The sequence below is a fragment of the Manis javanica genome, chromosome 17 (assembly GCF_040802235.1).
Source record: "Manis javanica isolate MJ-LG chromosome 17, MJ_LKY, whole genome shotgun sequence".
Lineage (NCBI taxonomy): Eukaryota > Metazoa > Chordata > Mammalia > Pholidota > Manidae > Manis > Manis javanica.
In genome coordinates, this window is record NC_133172.1 from 51,757,494 (window position 1) to 51,769,891 (window position 12,398).

Below are 12,398 nucleotides of genomic sequence, written 5' to 3' on the forward strand. Positions count from 1 at the left end.
AAAATGTGAGTGGATGTTACACTATCAGTGGTAAAGTTAGTTGAAACTTGTTTTCTTTTCCTGAGTCTTTTCTCATTGTTTAGCAAGGGTACTAAGTATACAGTCTGTGTTGGATAGAAAAGGAGGTAATTTTAATATTGAAAATTTGCTTTTAATTTAGGATTTCTTTTTGGGTTAAGAGCACAGATACTTTTAGGTTTAGGGGCAGAAGGACCACATAGCAGCAGGAGCCCCAGTTTTTTGGCTGTATGTTCTTGACTGTTGGCTGACAGTATTTCAGAGCTCACAGCCAGGTAGTGTAAGCTCAGAAGTGGGACGAAATTTAATTGAGCAGGGTAAAATAGAAGACTGGGTTGAGTCCTGGTGCCGTTTTTCATACCTGTTGGTGAGGAGCTACTGCACCTTTATTTTGTGTGCTTTGGAAAGGACAAGTACATTTTCTTTACATAAGACTGTTCTAGCATTTAGATTTCCAGTAAATACAGTATTTATTGAGTTCTTACTCTTAGGCAAGGGGAATACAAAGGTGAATAAGAACCTTAGGACATAGGGAGCTTATCATTGAGTGGGAAAATAGGCATTTTGAAGAAAAAAAGATAGTCATGGCCTGGGGATGGTATTGCCCTATGAGGAGAGAATGTTTATCTCACAAAGTGGTTTGTGTAGATTTTGGGAAGGAAACATTTTCTCCATTTTGGGGATAAATTTTAGGAATATTGAAACATAGGCTGTCACTGTTTATTAATTTATTAATTTTAATTTTTTATTTTGATATCATTAATGTACAATTACTTGAACAATATTATGGTTACTAGACTCCTCCCATTATCAATTCCCCCCACATACCCCATTACAGTCACTGTCCATCAGGCTGTCACTGGTTTTTTCTCTTCTACTGTTTGTCTCTACTATTTCCTATAATAAGCATTTATAATTTTGATTACTCTTTGGTTATATAAAGTAATCTAATTTAGTTTAAGCTCCAAAACCTAATTTTTAAAGATCATTTTAAACAGAAATTTTTCAAAAGTGAATTTCACACTTCCTCTTTTCTCTGTATTTTTCCTGTTATCTATCAGATAACATTAATGGAATAGAGGTACATTTATCCACAATCTCTGTACTTTAACAAGTCAGACTTTTAGTTTTCCTGTGTTTCCTTTCCATCCTTGTCTTAGTGTTATTATTATTTAGTTTTAAAAGAGGGGACAGAAAGGGAAATTTTATTTTAATAGAGTATACAAGCCATGTGAATATAATTTATAAAAAATCTTAAGGTTATTGTGGAAGTCAAAGGCAGGGATTTATCATAGTATTGACTAAAACCATTGAAATAATGTAAATGGTAGATATAACACAACAATCATAGTGGTAGACTTTAACAAATCTTTATCAGTCTTTGAAATAGGTCAGGTGGCTAAATTAGTGAGAGCAGATGGTATCTGAATTATACAATCTTTAGAAATTGGTAATTCCACAGATAAACAATTTAATTTTTTTGTGTAATGGTCACCTTTATTTTTTTAAACAGCTTTATTGAGGTATATAATGCATGAAAAATTGCACATATTTAATGCATATAATTTGATGAATTATGCTGCAATCTTATATTCAGGTTTTTTAAATGTTAAATGTTGATCTTACAAATATTTTTTTGATTAATCAAAGTCTTATAAAAACTAATTATAAAAATTAATGGCACTGCTTTTAATTTATTAATACTTTTAGGACTTTAGAGGGAGTTCCTAGCATACTAAGTAGCCTCAGACTACTATGTTGTGTATGTTTAAGATAAATGCTTTAGTTTGGGATTTAAAAATTATAAATTAAGGTTATTGTGGAAGTCAAAGGCAGAGATTTATCACTAATTTGATCTTGTCTTTTTTGATGAGTCATTTAGAAATTTTTATAGGGTTTATAGAAATCTGTAATGTAAGGACACAAATTTTACTTTTTAAATTGTGGTAAGAATATAACATGAGCTCTGTCCCTCTTGATAAATTCTCCATTGCACAGTACAGCATTTTTAACTATAGGCACAGTGTTGTACATCCTTGCATCCCTGAGATGAATCCCACTTGATCATGGTGTATGATCCTCTTGATGTATTTTTGAATTCGGTTTGCTAATATTTTGTTGAGTATTTTTGCATCTGTGTTCATCAGGGATATTGGTCTGTAGTTTTCTTTTTTTGTGGTGTCTTTGCCTGATTTTGGTATTAGAGTGATGCTGGCTGAATAGCTTGATCTCTGTTTTTATTTGGCCATTGATCCATTGGTTAATTAGGAGCATGTTGTGAAATTGGTTGGTACAATTTCAGTCTTTTTTAATTTACCGAGGCTCTTTTTGTGGCCTAGTATATGATCTATTCTTGAAAATGTTCCATGTGCGCTTGAAAGGAATGTGTATTGTGCTGCTTTTGGATGTAGAGTTCTGTAGATGTATGTTTGGTCCATCTGTTCTATGTGTTGTTCAGTGCCTCTGTCTCCTTACTTATTTGCTGTCTGGTTGATCTGTCCTTTGGAGTGAGTGGAGTGTTGAAGTGTCCTAGAATGAATGCATTGCATTCTATTTCCCCTTTTCATCCTGTTAGTATTTGTTTCACAGATGTCTGTGCTCCTGTGTTGGGTGCATAAATATTTATATAATGGTTATATCCTCTTGTTGGATTGACCCCTTTGTCATTATGTAATATCCTTGTCTCTGGTGACTTTCTTTGTTTTGAAGAAGTCTGTTTTGTCTGACACAAGTACTGCAGTTCCTGCTTTTTTCTCCCTATTAGTTGCATGGAATATCTTTTTCCATCCCTTCACTTTTAGTCTGTGTATGCCTCTGGGTTTAAAGTGAGACTCTTGTAGGCAGCATATAGATGGGTCTTGTTTTTTTATCCATTCAGTGACTCTTTGTCTTTTGATTGATGCATTCAGACCATTTACATTTAGGGTGATATTGATAGGTATGTACTTATTGCCACTGTAGGCTTTAGATTCATGGTTACCAAAAGTTCAAAGTTAACTTTCTTACTATCTAAGAGTTTAGCTTAACTCACTTAGTATGCTATTACAAACACAATCTAAAGGTTCTTTTTTTCTCCTTTTTCTTCCTCCTTCATTCTTTATATATTAGGTGTCATATTCTGTACTCTTTGTCTATCCCTTGATTGACTTTGGGGTAGTTGATTTAATTTCGCATATGCTTAGTAATTAACTGTTCTACTTTCTTCATTGTTGTTTTATTACCTCTGGTGACAGCTGTTAAACCTTAGGAACACTTCCATCTATAGCGGTCCCTCTAGAATACACTGTAGAGATGGTTTGTGAGAGGTAAATTCTCTCAGCCTTTGCTTATCTGGAAATTATTTAATCCCTCCTTCAAATTTAAATGATAATCTCGCCAGGTAGAGTATTCTTGGTTTGAGGCCCCTCTGCTTCATTGCATTAAATATATCATGCCACTCCCTTCTGGCCTGTAAGGTTTCTGCTGAGAAGTCTGATGTTAGTTAGCCTCATGGGCTTTCCTTTGTATGTGATCTTATTTCTCTCTCTGGCTACTTTCAATAGTCTGTCCTTATCCTTGATCTTTGCCATTTTGATTATTACATGTCTTGGTGTTGTCTTCCTTGGGTCCCTTGTGTTGGGAAACTGTGTACCCCCATGGCCTGAGAGACTATCTCCTTTCCCAGATTGGTGAAGTTTTCTGCAATTACCTCCTCAAAGACACTTTCTGTTCCTTTTTCTCTCTCTTCTTTTGGTACCCACATAATACGAATATTGTTCCATTTGGATTGGTCACCCAATCCAATATTCTTTTATTCTTAAAGATCCTTTTTTTCTCTCTGTGCCTCAGCTTTTCTCTGTTCCTTTTCTCTAATTTCTATTTTGTTTCTTGTCTCCTCCACTGTATCTAATCTCCTTTTAAAACCTTCCATTGTATGTTTAATTTCTGAAACTGTGTTCCATAATGATTGGATCTCTGACCATAATTCATTCCTGAGTTCTTGAATATTTTTCTGTACCTCTGTGAGCATGTTCATGATTTTTATTTTGAAATCTCTTTCAGGAAGATTCATGAGGTCGATTTCATTTGACTCTTTCTCTGGTATATTTATGATTTTTCTTTGAACCAGGTTCCTTTGACGTTTCATATTTATATGCGGCACCCTCTAGTGCCCAGAAGCTCTACTCTCTGGAGCTGCTCAGTCCCTGGAGCAATGTCGGGGGTTGCAGGGGAGCGGTGTTGGTGCCTGTGGGGAGGAAAGAGCTGTTTCCTGCTTCCTGGCTGCTATGCCTGTCTCCACTGCCAGAACCAGTTGGCTGAGCACACAGGTATAAGCCTCTATGCTTTGCGTTTGTAGCTGCTGTAGTCAGGGCTTCCCTGTGGGTGGCCTGATGCCAGGGCTTGGTTTGCTGGTTTGTGAGCCATGTGTGGGCTGGCTGGGAGGACGGTGCAGTAGGCTGTGTATCACGGAGGGGGGCCTTGGAGCTGCATAGCCATCCAGGGGGCTGGAGCACCTGAAGATCGTGAAAGTTCCCACCCTGCTGGGCAGAGTGTACCCAGATAATTTTGTCTACCTGTCCTTTCTCCTGAGCAGTAAGCTCTGGGTAATCCTTGCCCCTTTAGCAGCCCTCTTGCTGTTAGGATGTCTCTCAGACTGCCTGCCTTTCTTTTGTCCCAGAGCAGCCAGATATGGATCCCTGTTTTCCACACGTGGCTGGAATCTCAGTCTGTCCAGGTATTCTGCCTGTCTTAGCTTTCAAACCTGGTAATCACCAGAGCTCCATGCAATGTAGGTTTGTGCTCCCAGAGCAGGTATCCAGAGCTAGGTGTTCAGCAGTCCCAGGCCTCCACTCCCTCCCTGCTCCATTTCTCTTCCTCCAGCTGGTGAGCTGGGCTGGGGGAAGGGCCTGGGTCCTCCCTGCATTGGCTTTGGTACATTACCTTGTTCTGTGAGGTGTATTCTTTTCTCCAGGTGTGTGCAGTCTGGTGCAGCCCTCTTTCCTGTTGCTATTCCAGGATTAGTTGTATTAATTATATTTTCATGTTATATGCAGTTTTAGGAGGAGGGCTCTGTCTCACCTCTCATGCCACCATCTTTCCTCTTCTTGAAGTATTTAAAATCAAATCCTAGCAATCGTATTATTTCATCTGCAAAGATAATGTTCATTTTTGAAGTGTTGTGTTGGGAAGAACTCTAGCCTTAGGGTTCTAAGACCTGGTTCAGGTGCTACCTCTGTCACCTACCTCATTTGTGATCTTGAGCAATCTGCATAGTTGCTCTGAGACCATTTCATAGGCAAAGTGCGGCTAATGATCTCTGCCCTTACTTCAGAACAGTCCAAGGAACAAGTGAAATAATGAAGATATGAACGTAAAAGTGCTTTGTAAACTTGAAACCCTCCAGTATTTCTTTGAAAAAGTACAATATTATACAGGTAGCTTTAGGACACACAGTCTTAGAGGGCTAACATGGAGGAGCATATTAGTACTTAGGGAACTTTTCCAAATTCTTAATGCATTATTCCTATCTTGAGGGAACAGATGGGGTGGCGTATCTTCCTGGTGTGTTTATAAGAACAACTTTGGGAATCATTGGTTTAAGGATTCCACAGCTAATATGTACTGAAGATGATTGTAATGATATCTTTTATCTGATTTTGTCCCATTTTTTTCTTAATTGAAGTATATATACAACAAAATAAGATGTACTTGTTTTAAGTATACACTCGGGTGAGTTTTGAGAAGTGCATATACTCATCACAAACATTTCTATCACTCCAGAAGGTTCCCCTGCATCCCAGTTAATTAGCCCACATCCCTACCCCAGGCAGTCGTTGATCTCTTTACCATCACTGTAGATTAGATGTCTTTCTTAGAGTTTCATATACATGAAATTATACAATATGAACTTTCTCATGCCTGCTTCTTTTGCTCAGCAGAATGTTTTTGAGTCTGTACCATGTTGTGTATTGGTTATGTTTTATTCTAAGAAGTATTCCTTTCTATGTATATACCATTATCACTCACCTGCTTATGGACATTTGGGCTGTTTCCAGTTTTTGGCAATTGTAAGTGAAGCTTCTAGGAACATTTGTGTACAGATTCAGTGAGAACACATAAATTTGATTTTCATTTTTCTTGGATGAATACTGTGTTTGCTAAATCATATGCTAAGTGTATATTTAATTTTATAAGAAATTGCCAAACTGTTTTCCAAAGTAGTTGAGGCATTTTGCGTTCCCATTAGCAGTCTATCAAAGTTTATTAGTTCTGTAACTTTGTTAATATTTGGTATGACCGGTCTTTTCAATTTTAGCCATTCTAATGATGTGGAGTTATATCTCATTATAGTTGTGATTTGTATTTCCCCGCTGACTAAGGCATTAAGCATCTTTTCATGTGCTTATGGCCTTCATATGTCATCTTCTTTTGAGAAGTGTTTATTCAATTTTTTTACCCATTTTTAAAAGATTGTTTTACTTCTGAGTTGTAAAATTATATATTCTGAATACAAGTCCTTTATAAGATAGGAATGGTATTTCTTCTTTTTCCATGGCTTGCCTTATTTGCATCTTTTGAAGAGTAAAAGTTTAAAATTTTTATAAAGTCCAGTATATTGATTTCTTCTTTTATATGTCTCCTTGTTTTGTATGAAATATCTGCTTAACCTATATTCCCAAATATTTGCTCCTGTGTTTTCTTAAGGAAGATTTTTTTTTAGTTTGATGTTAGGTCCATGACCCATATTGAGTTAACTATTGTGTATTGTGTGAGGTTAAGGTCCAAGGTTAATTTTCTTTTTCCACTTAAATTCCCAGTTGTGCTAGCACCATTTATTGAAAGATTACCCCTTCTCCTGTTGAATAACCAGGGCTGTTTATTGAAAATCAGTAGGACATATTTTTCTGGTTCTATTCCTAAACTTCCTGTCTTGCTCTGTTTTTCCCCAAGTCTCCTTAACCTTAAACTCAGTTTCTCATTATCCTGATTATTATATTTCTGTAGTATGTCTTGAAATTAGGTAGTGAATGTTGTTCTTTTTCTTTTTTATAATTGTTTTGGCTATGATAGGTCCTTTTATCTTTTTAACTTTTAAATAATCTTCATGAGACTATGACACTTATCCTCTGAGATTGGTTTTATTATTTTTTCCCTATCACATTTTCAAAGAGTACCCAGTACACTGAGATGATTATTATTTCTTGGAAAGGTATTTAAATTTGACATTTATTCTCTCCTCATCATTTTGTTGATTTGAGCTTTGGTTGTGATCATATTCAATATTCATCTGATATGTTGTTAAGCTGTGTTGAGTTTAACAATTGAGCAGAAAATATCTATCTTCTCTAGGGTTAGGCATATACCTTTCCTTATTACTTTAAAGGTTGAATAAAATTTGGGTTGTGTTCTTAAGATTTTTCAGTATTAGTGATGGACTTTACATATTGTTGTAGTCTGTGTCTTATTTTGCTTAATTTTAATACTTAACATTCTGTTCGTTTTTCCAGAAGTTAACTGAGTTGAGGAGATTGTATGTAATACCTTTGCTGAAGCTTTGTATCACTGGACTTTGCAAGTCTTGAGTTCTTAGAAATCAGAAATTTGTGTGGGAAGTTATGTGAATGATTTTGGTAGTAAAAAATGTGAACATTTTTATTTAATGTCTTTCCATATCTAGAGGATGCCAGCCCCCATCCGATTGCGGGAGCTGATCCGGACCATCCGGACAGCCCGAACCCAAGCCGAAGAAAGAGAAATGATCCAGAAGGAATGTGCTGCAATCCGGTCATCTTTTAGAGAAGAAGACAATACATACCGATGTCGGAATGTGGCAAAATTACTATATATGCACATGCTGGGCTACCCTGCTCACTTTGGACAGGTAGGCTGGGGTGAGACCACATCTAGCAAGGGTACTCTCATTTGAATGACAGTAGCTCAGGGGGAAAAAGTGTCAATCTTTTTCTGTTAGGTAGGATGGATACTTTTGATAGCCTTATAGTCTGATCAGTGTGGAACTGAGAATAGAATTCAGAGAGAAAACTACAGACATGGAAGGGCATGATATTGCCATCAAATGCCCTTTCCATTGGGAATCTCACTGTGTGGGTTAGAGTATGTTTTGATGGTGGCAGCTAGTTTACTTCAAGATTAACCAGGATTAGCCAGTAGATTGTTTTGTCAGAGGACCTGGACTGTAATGATTATTTAACAAATGTTTGCTGAATGTTTCCCTGAGTATTTTCTTTGTGTACAATATTATAAGGAGGAACACTCTTGCCAGACATTTTTAAGTAAAAGAAATTAAGTGGTTGCCAAGTAATGGCATTTAAGGATTTTTGTCATAATTACTTCATTCCTTGATTGCTATAACCACTGTGCGGGTCTGCTTCCTAGTTCTCTCCCATACACACATGCATTTTATTTTATATGGTCAGTCTTGGCTTTGGGCATGATATTCTCAGTGTAAGTGCTTTCTTTCCACATTCGTACGTGATAAAGGGGGATTGAATCCCAGAAGGGTATAGAGGATTATTTTTTAATTCTTATTAATACTGTTAAATTTTATTTCACTTAATTTAAGAACTATACTATTTGCTAAATAATCTTTTTACAGATGATAAAATTAAAAGAAATGATGTGCAACATTAGGTAGGAGAAAAATACCACCCATATTCCCATTTTTCAAAGGTAACTGTTGTTAATATTTTAATATATGTAATTTATCAGGAAAGATGGCCACCAGTTTATCTTCTGTTCAGTTTATTAACTTCGTTGGAAGGAGATTCCTCCACCCCTGGTTAAAACAAAAAAGTAATGGGATTGAATTTTATCAGACTCATTTGGGTTAGTTTTATGTTTATCTTGAGGCTGGGAGTAATCTCAGCCTCTAGAAATGGACATGATTAACAGTGAGATCATTAGTTCCCCCAAGAAAAATTGAAGTGTTACTATCAGAGAAAAGGAGGACCAAATATTAGGCAGGCAAAAACAATAGCTGTCTCCTATAAATAAACCTGTTACAGGCTTTTCCCACATCGAAAATTGATCCAGATGGTTATCCATTTAGTGCATGATAGAATGTGTAAAGAAAACAGATGTTCATATTTTCTTGTTTGATTTTAAGTAGGCACATCAGGTTAGATTTATAGAAACCTGATATGTTGGCTACAAAATTTAAAGGCAAGTCAGAAATGACCACTATTAACATCATGGAAACAGATTTATATATCCCAAGGACAATCTTTAAACGCAAATTGAATTTAAAATCACAGTATAGATTTAAGACTTCAGTAATACTTCATTTTGTAAAAGAGCTCACTGTCTTTACATATTTCCAAGATTGATTTCTGTAATATTTTCAAGTAAAGTGTACTTTCTAGGTCTATGTAAATGGCCTTTTTGGGGTATTTTGAAACTTAATTACTTGATAAAACATTTAATTAGTAGGTGGAAAGTTTCTACTCAAGGAAACTGTACAGATATTTTGGTACAACAAATATTTTTCTGAATGGAAACAGGAAGCATAATTTTAAGTTATTCTGTTGCGTATAGTTAAGTAAGTCATAATCTTAGCCGATCAGTAATTTGTTATACCACCCATCAGAATTTCCTTTATAATGTACCGATAAAAAAGTTCATATGTAGATTCTCTCACCTGCAAGTATGAATCACAACACTATTTTCATTTAATTATGTATAAAAACAGCCACCCTTTAATTGCATTTTATTTGTTAGACCCACACTGTTATGACAGCTGCTAGTTGTGTAGCCATTGATCTCTTGCAAGGTGGCTAGTCCAACTGAGGCAAATATTAAAGGAAAATAAATTTTGGGGTACTTGATGCAATTACTGGAAAGCTTTCAAATATGTTTTAGACAGCTTGGGTATGTGACTCAATGAATTGTAAATTTAATGAAGTCTAAATACAGTTAAAATATTTTTTGATTGATTTGTAGTGTACAAATTGAAATATGCTGTAAGTGTGAAACGCATACTGTATTTAGAAGGCTTAGTACAAAAGATGTGAAATATCTAATAATTTTTATGTTGGTTATATGCTGAAATGATAAATATTTTAGATATATTGAGTTAAATAAAATTATTAAAACTACACCTGTTTCTTTTTACTTTTTACAGCATGATGCTGTCCAACAGAAATAAAATAAGAACTAGATGTATAATTAAAAAATTTCTAGTTGCCATTATTTCAAAAGTCTTATTTAAATTTCAACAGTAAAACCTATGAAGTAGGTAATACCTTCATATTACAGATGAGTAAACTGAAATTCACAGTTTAAATGACTTGTTTAAATTCACACAGTTAATAAATATTAGGGAGGGGATTAGACCTTGACCTTGTATAACTCTAAAACTTAACTCATTCTTTTGCGTTACCTTAAATCTGTAAATAATATTTGCGTCAAGTTTATTAACTAATTATTTTATTTCTGTCCTGCTATAGAAAGGATTTGAGATGGCTTATGTTACCAGCATCTATTTATTTATTTATTTTAGTAAGATATCATTGATATACACTCTTAGGAAGGTTTCACAAAAACAATGTGGTTATTACATTCACCCTTATACCCCATTGCATACCCCATTGCTGTCACTGTCCATCAGTATAGTAAGATGCCACAGAGTCCCTATTTGTCTTCTCTGAGCTACACTGTCTTCCCCATGACCCCACACACACCATGTGCACCAACCATGATACCCCACAATCCCCTTCTCCCTCATTCCCCACTCACCCTCCCCTACCCCTTCCCTTTGGTAACCACTAGTCCCTTCTTTGAGTCTGTGAGTCTGCTGCTGTTTTGTTTCTTCAGTTTTGCTTTGTTGTTATACTCTACAACATGGAGTTGTTATACTCCACAACATGAGGGAAATCATTTGGTATTTGTCTTTCTCTGCCTGACTTATTTCACTGAGCATAATACCTTCTAGCTCCATCTGTGTTGTTGCAGATGGTGGGATTTGTTTCTTTCTTATGGCTAAATAGTATTCCATTATGTATATATACCACATCTTCTTTATCCATTCATCTACTGATGGACACTTAGGGTGATTCCATATCTTGGCTATTGTAAATAGTGCTGTGATAAACATAGGGGTGCATATGTCTCTTTGAATCTGAGAAGTTGTATTCTTTGGGTAAATTCCTAGAAGTGGAATTGCCGGGTCAAATGGTATTTCTATTTTTAGTTTTTTGAGGAACCTCCATATTGCTTTCCACAATGTTTGAACTAGTGTACATTCCCACCAGCAGTGTAGGAGGGCCCCCCTTTCTTCTCATCCTTGCCAGCATTTGTTGTTCCTATTCTTTTCTATGTTGGCCATCCTAACTGGTGTAAGGTGATAGCTCATTGTGGTTTTAATTTGCATTTCCCTGATAATTAGCGATGTGGAGCATCTTTTCACGTGCCTGTTGGCCATCTGAATTTCTTCTTTGAAGAAGTGTCTGTTCATATCCTCTGCCCATTTTTTAATAGGGTTATTTGCTTTTTGGGTGTTGAGGTGTGTGAGTTCTTTATATATTTTGGATGTTAACCCCTTGACCAGTATCTATTTAAAAGAGAAAAAGAACAGTGTAAAGTAGGATTTGGGAGAAGGAAGAATTCAAAACACAAGGCTAGTGTAGTTGCTGTTGGTGAGGCAGCTGAGTCAAGAAAACATTCAGTTATGAGGTTGTTATTACTAGAATTTAAGAGCACGACTATAGGAACCAGACTACCTAGATGTGAATTCTGGCTTTGTTACTTTACTGTCTGTGGTATTTTGAGCAAGATCCTTAACCTTTCTTCTCCCAGTTTCCTCATCTATAAAATGGGGACAGTCCTAATAATAGGGTCATTATGAAGATTAAATAAATAAATAAATAAATGTTAAATTATTTTGGTTTATACATGAAAAACTCAAATATTACTGATTTTTACTAATTCCTCAAGAATAGTAAACAAAGTTTTTTGAAAAAATCTCAGAATTCTAAAAGATTTTCTTATATGGGTCTTTTATATAGGAATCTCTTAATAATGTAGGAAACAATATCCTCAACATTTTTACAACAAAAGTAGTGATAGATTTCCTATTGGGTTTCTAACCTTTCACATGTCTGACTGAAGTACAACCCAGAAATAAAGTTGAGTATTTGAGGCGTTGGGTACATTGCTGGAGTAAAGATGGTGGCTCAGGGGCCAAATTCTTCCACAGGTATGTTTTGTGTGTCTTGCAGAGCACTTAAAGTTGTTTTGAATTTGCTGCCAACATATAAAAATCAAGAAACTTCTTATAGAAATCTGGATTTCTAGTTTCTCTCAGAAAAGCAGGGGATTTAACAATGCTGGATCTTCATTTTCACATGTCAGTAGTAGGCTGGTGACATTCTCCTGGCTGGGTT

General features: G+C 35.7%; 1 protein-coding gene across 2 annotated transcripts in view; it reads left to right on the top strand.

Moving 5' to 3' along the window:
• The window catches only part of AP1G1 (adaptor related protein complex 1 subunit gamma 1), a 63,819-nt gene that overhangs the window by 11,134 nt on the left and 40,287 nt on the right, over nucleotides 1-12,398 (top strand). Inside the window, exons 2-3 of one of the 2 annotated variants that reach the window (XM_073225943.1) lie at nucleotides 4,127-4,325; nucleotides 7,676-7,879. In XM_073225943.1, coding sequence (XP_073082044.1) covers nucleotides 4,284-4,325; nucleotides 7,676-7,879 — 246 coding nt within the window. In that variant the 5' untranslated portion in view covers nucleotides 4,127-4,283. The remainder of the gene's footprint in view (nucleotides 1-4,126; nucleotides 4,326-7,675; nucleotides 7,880-12,398) is intronic. The other variant, XM_037025252.2, reaches the window with a different exon arrangement.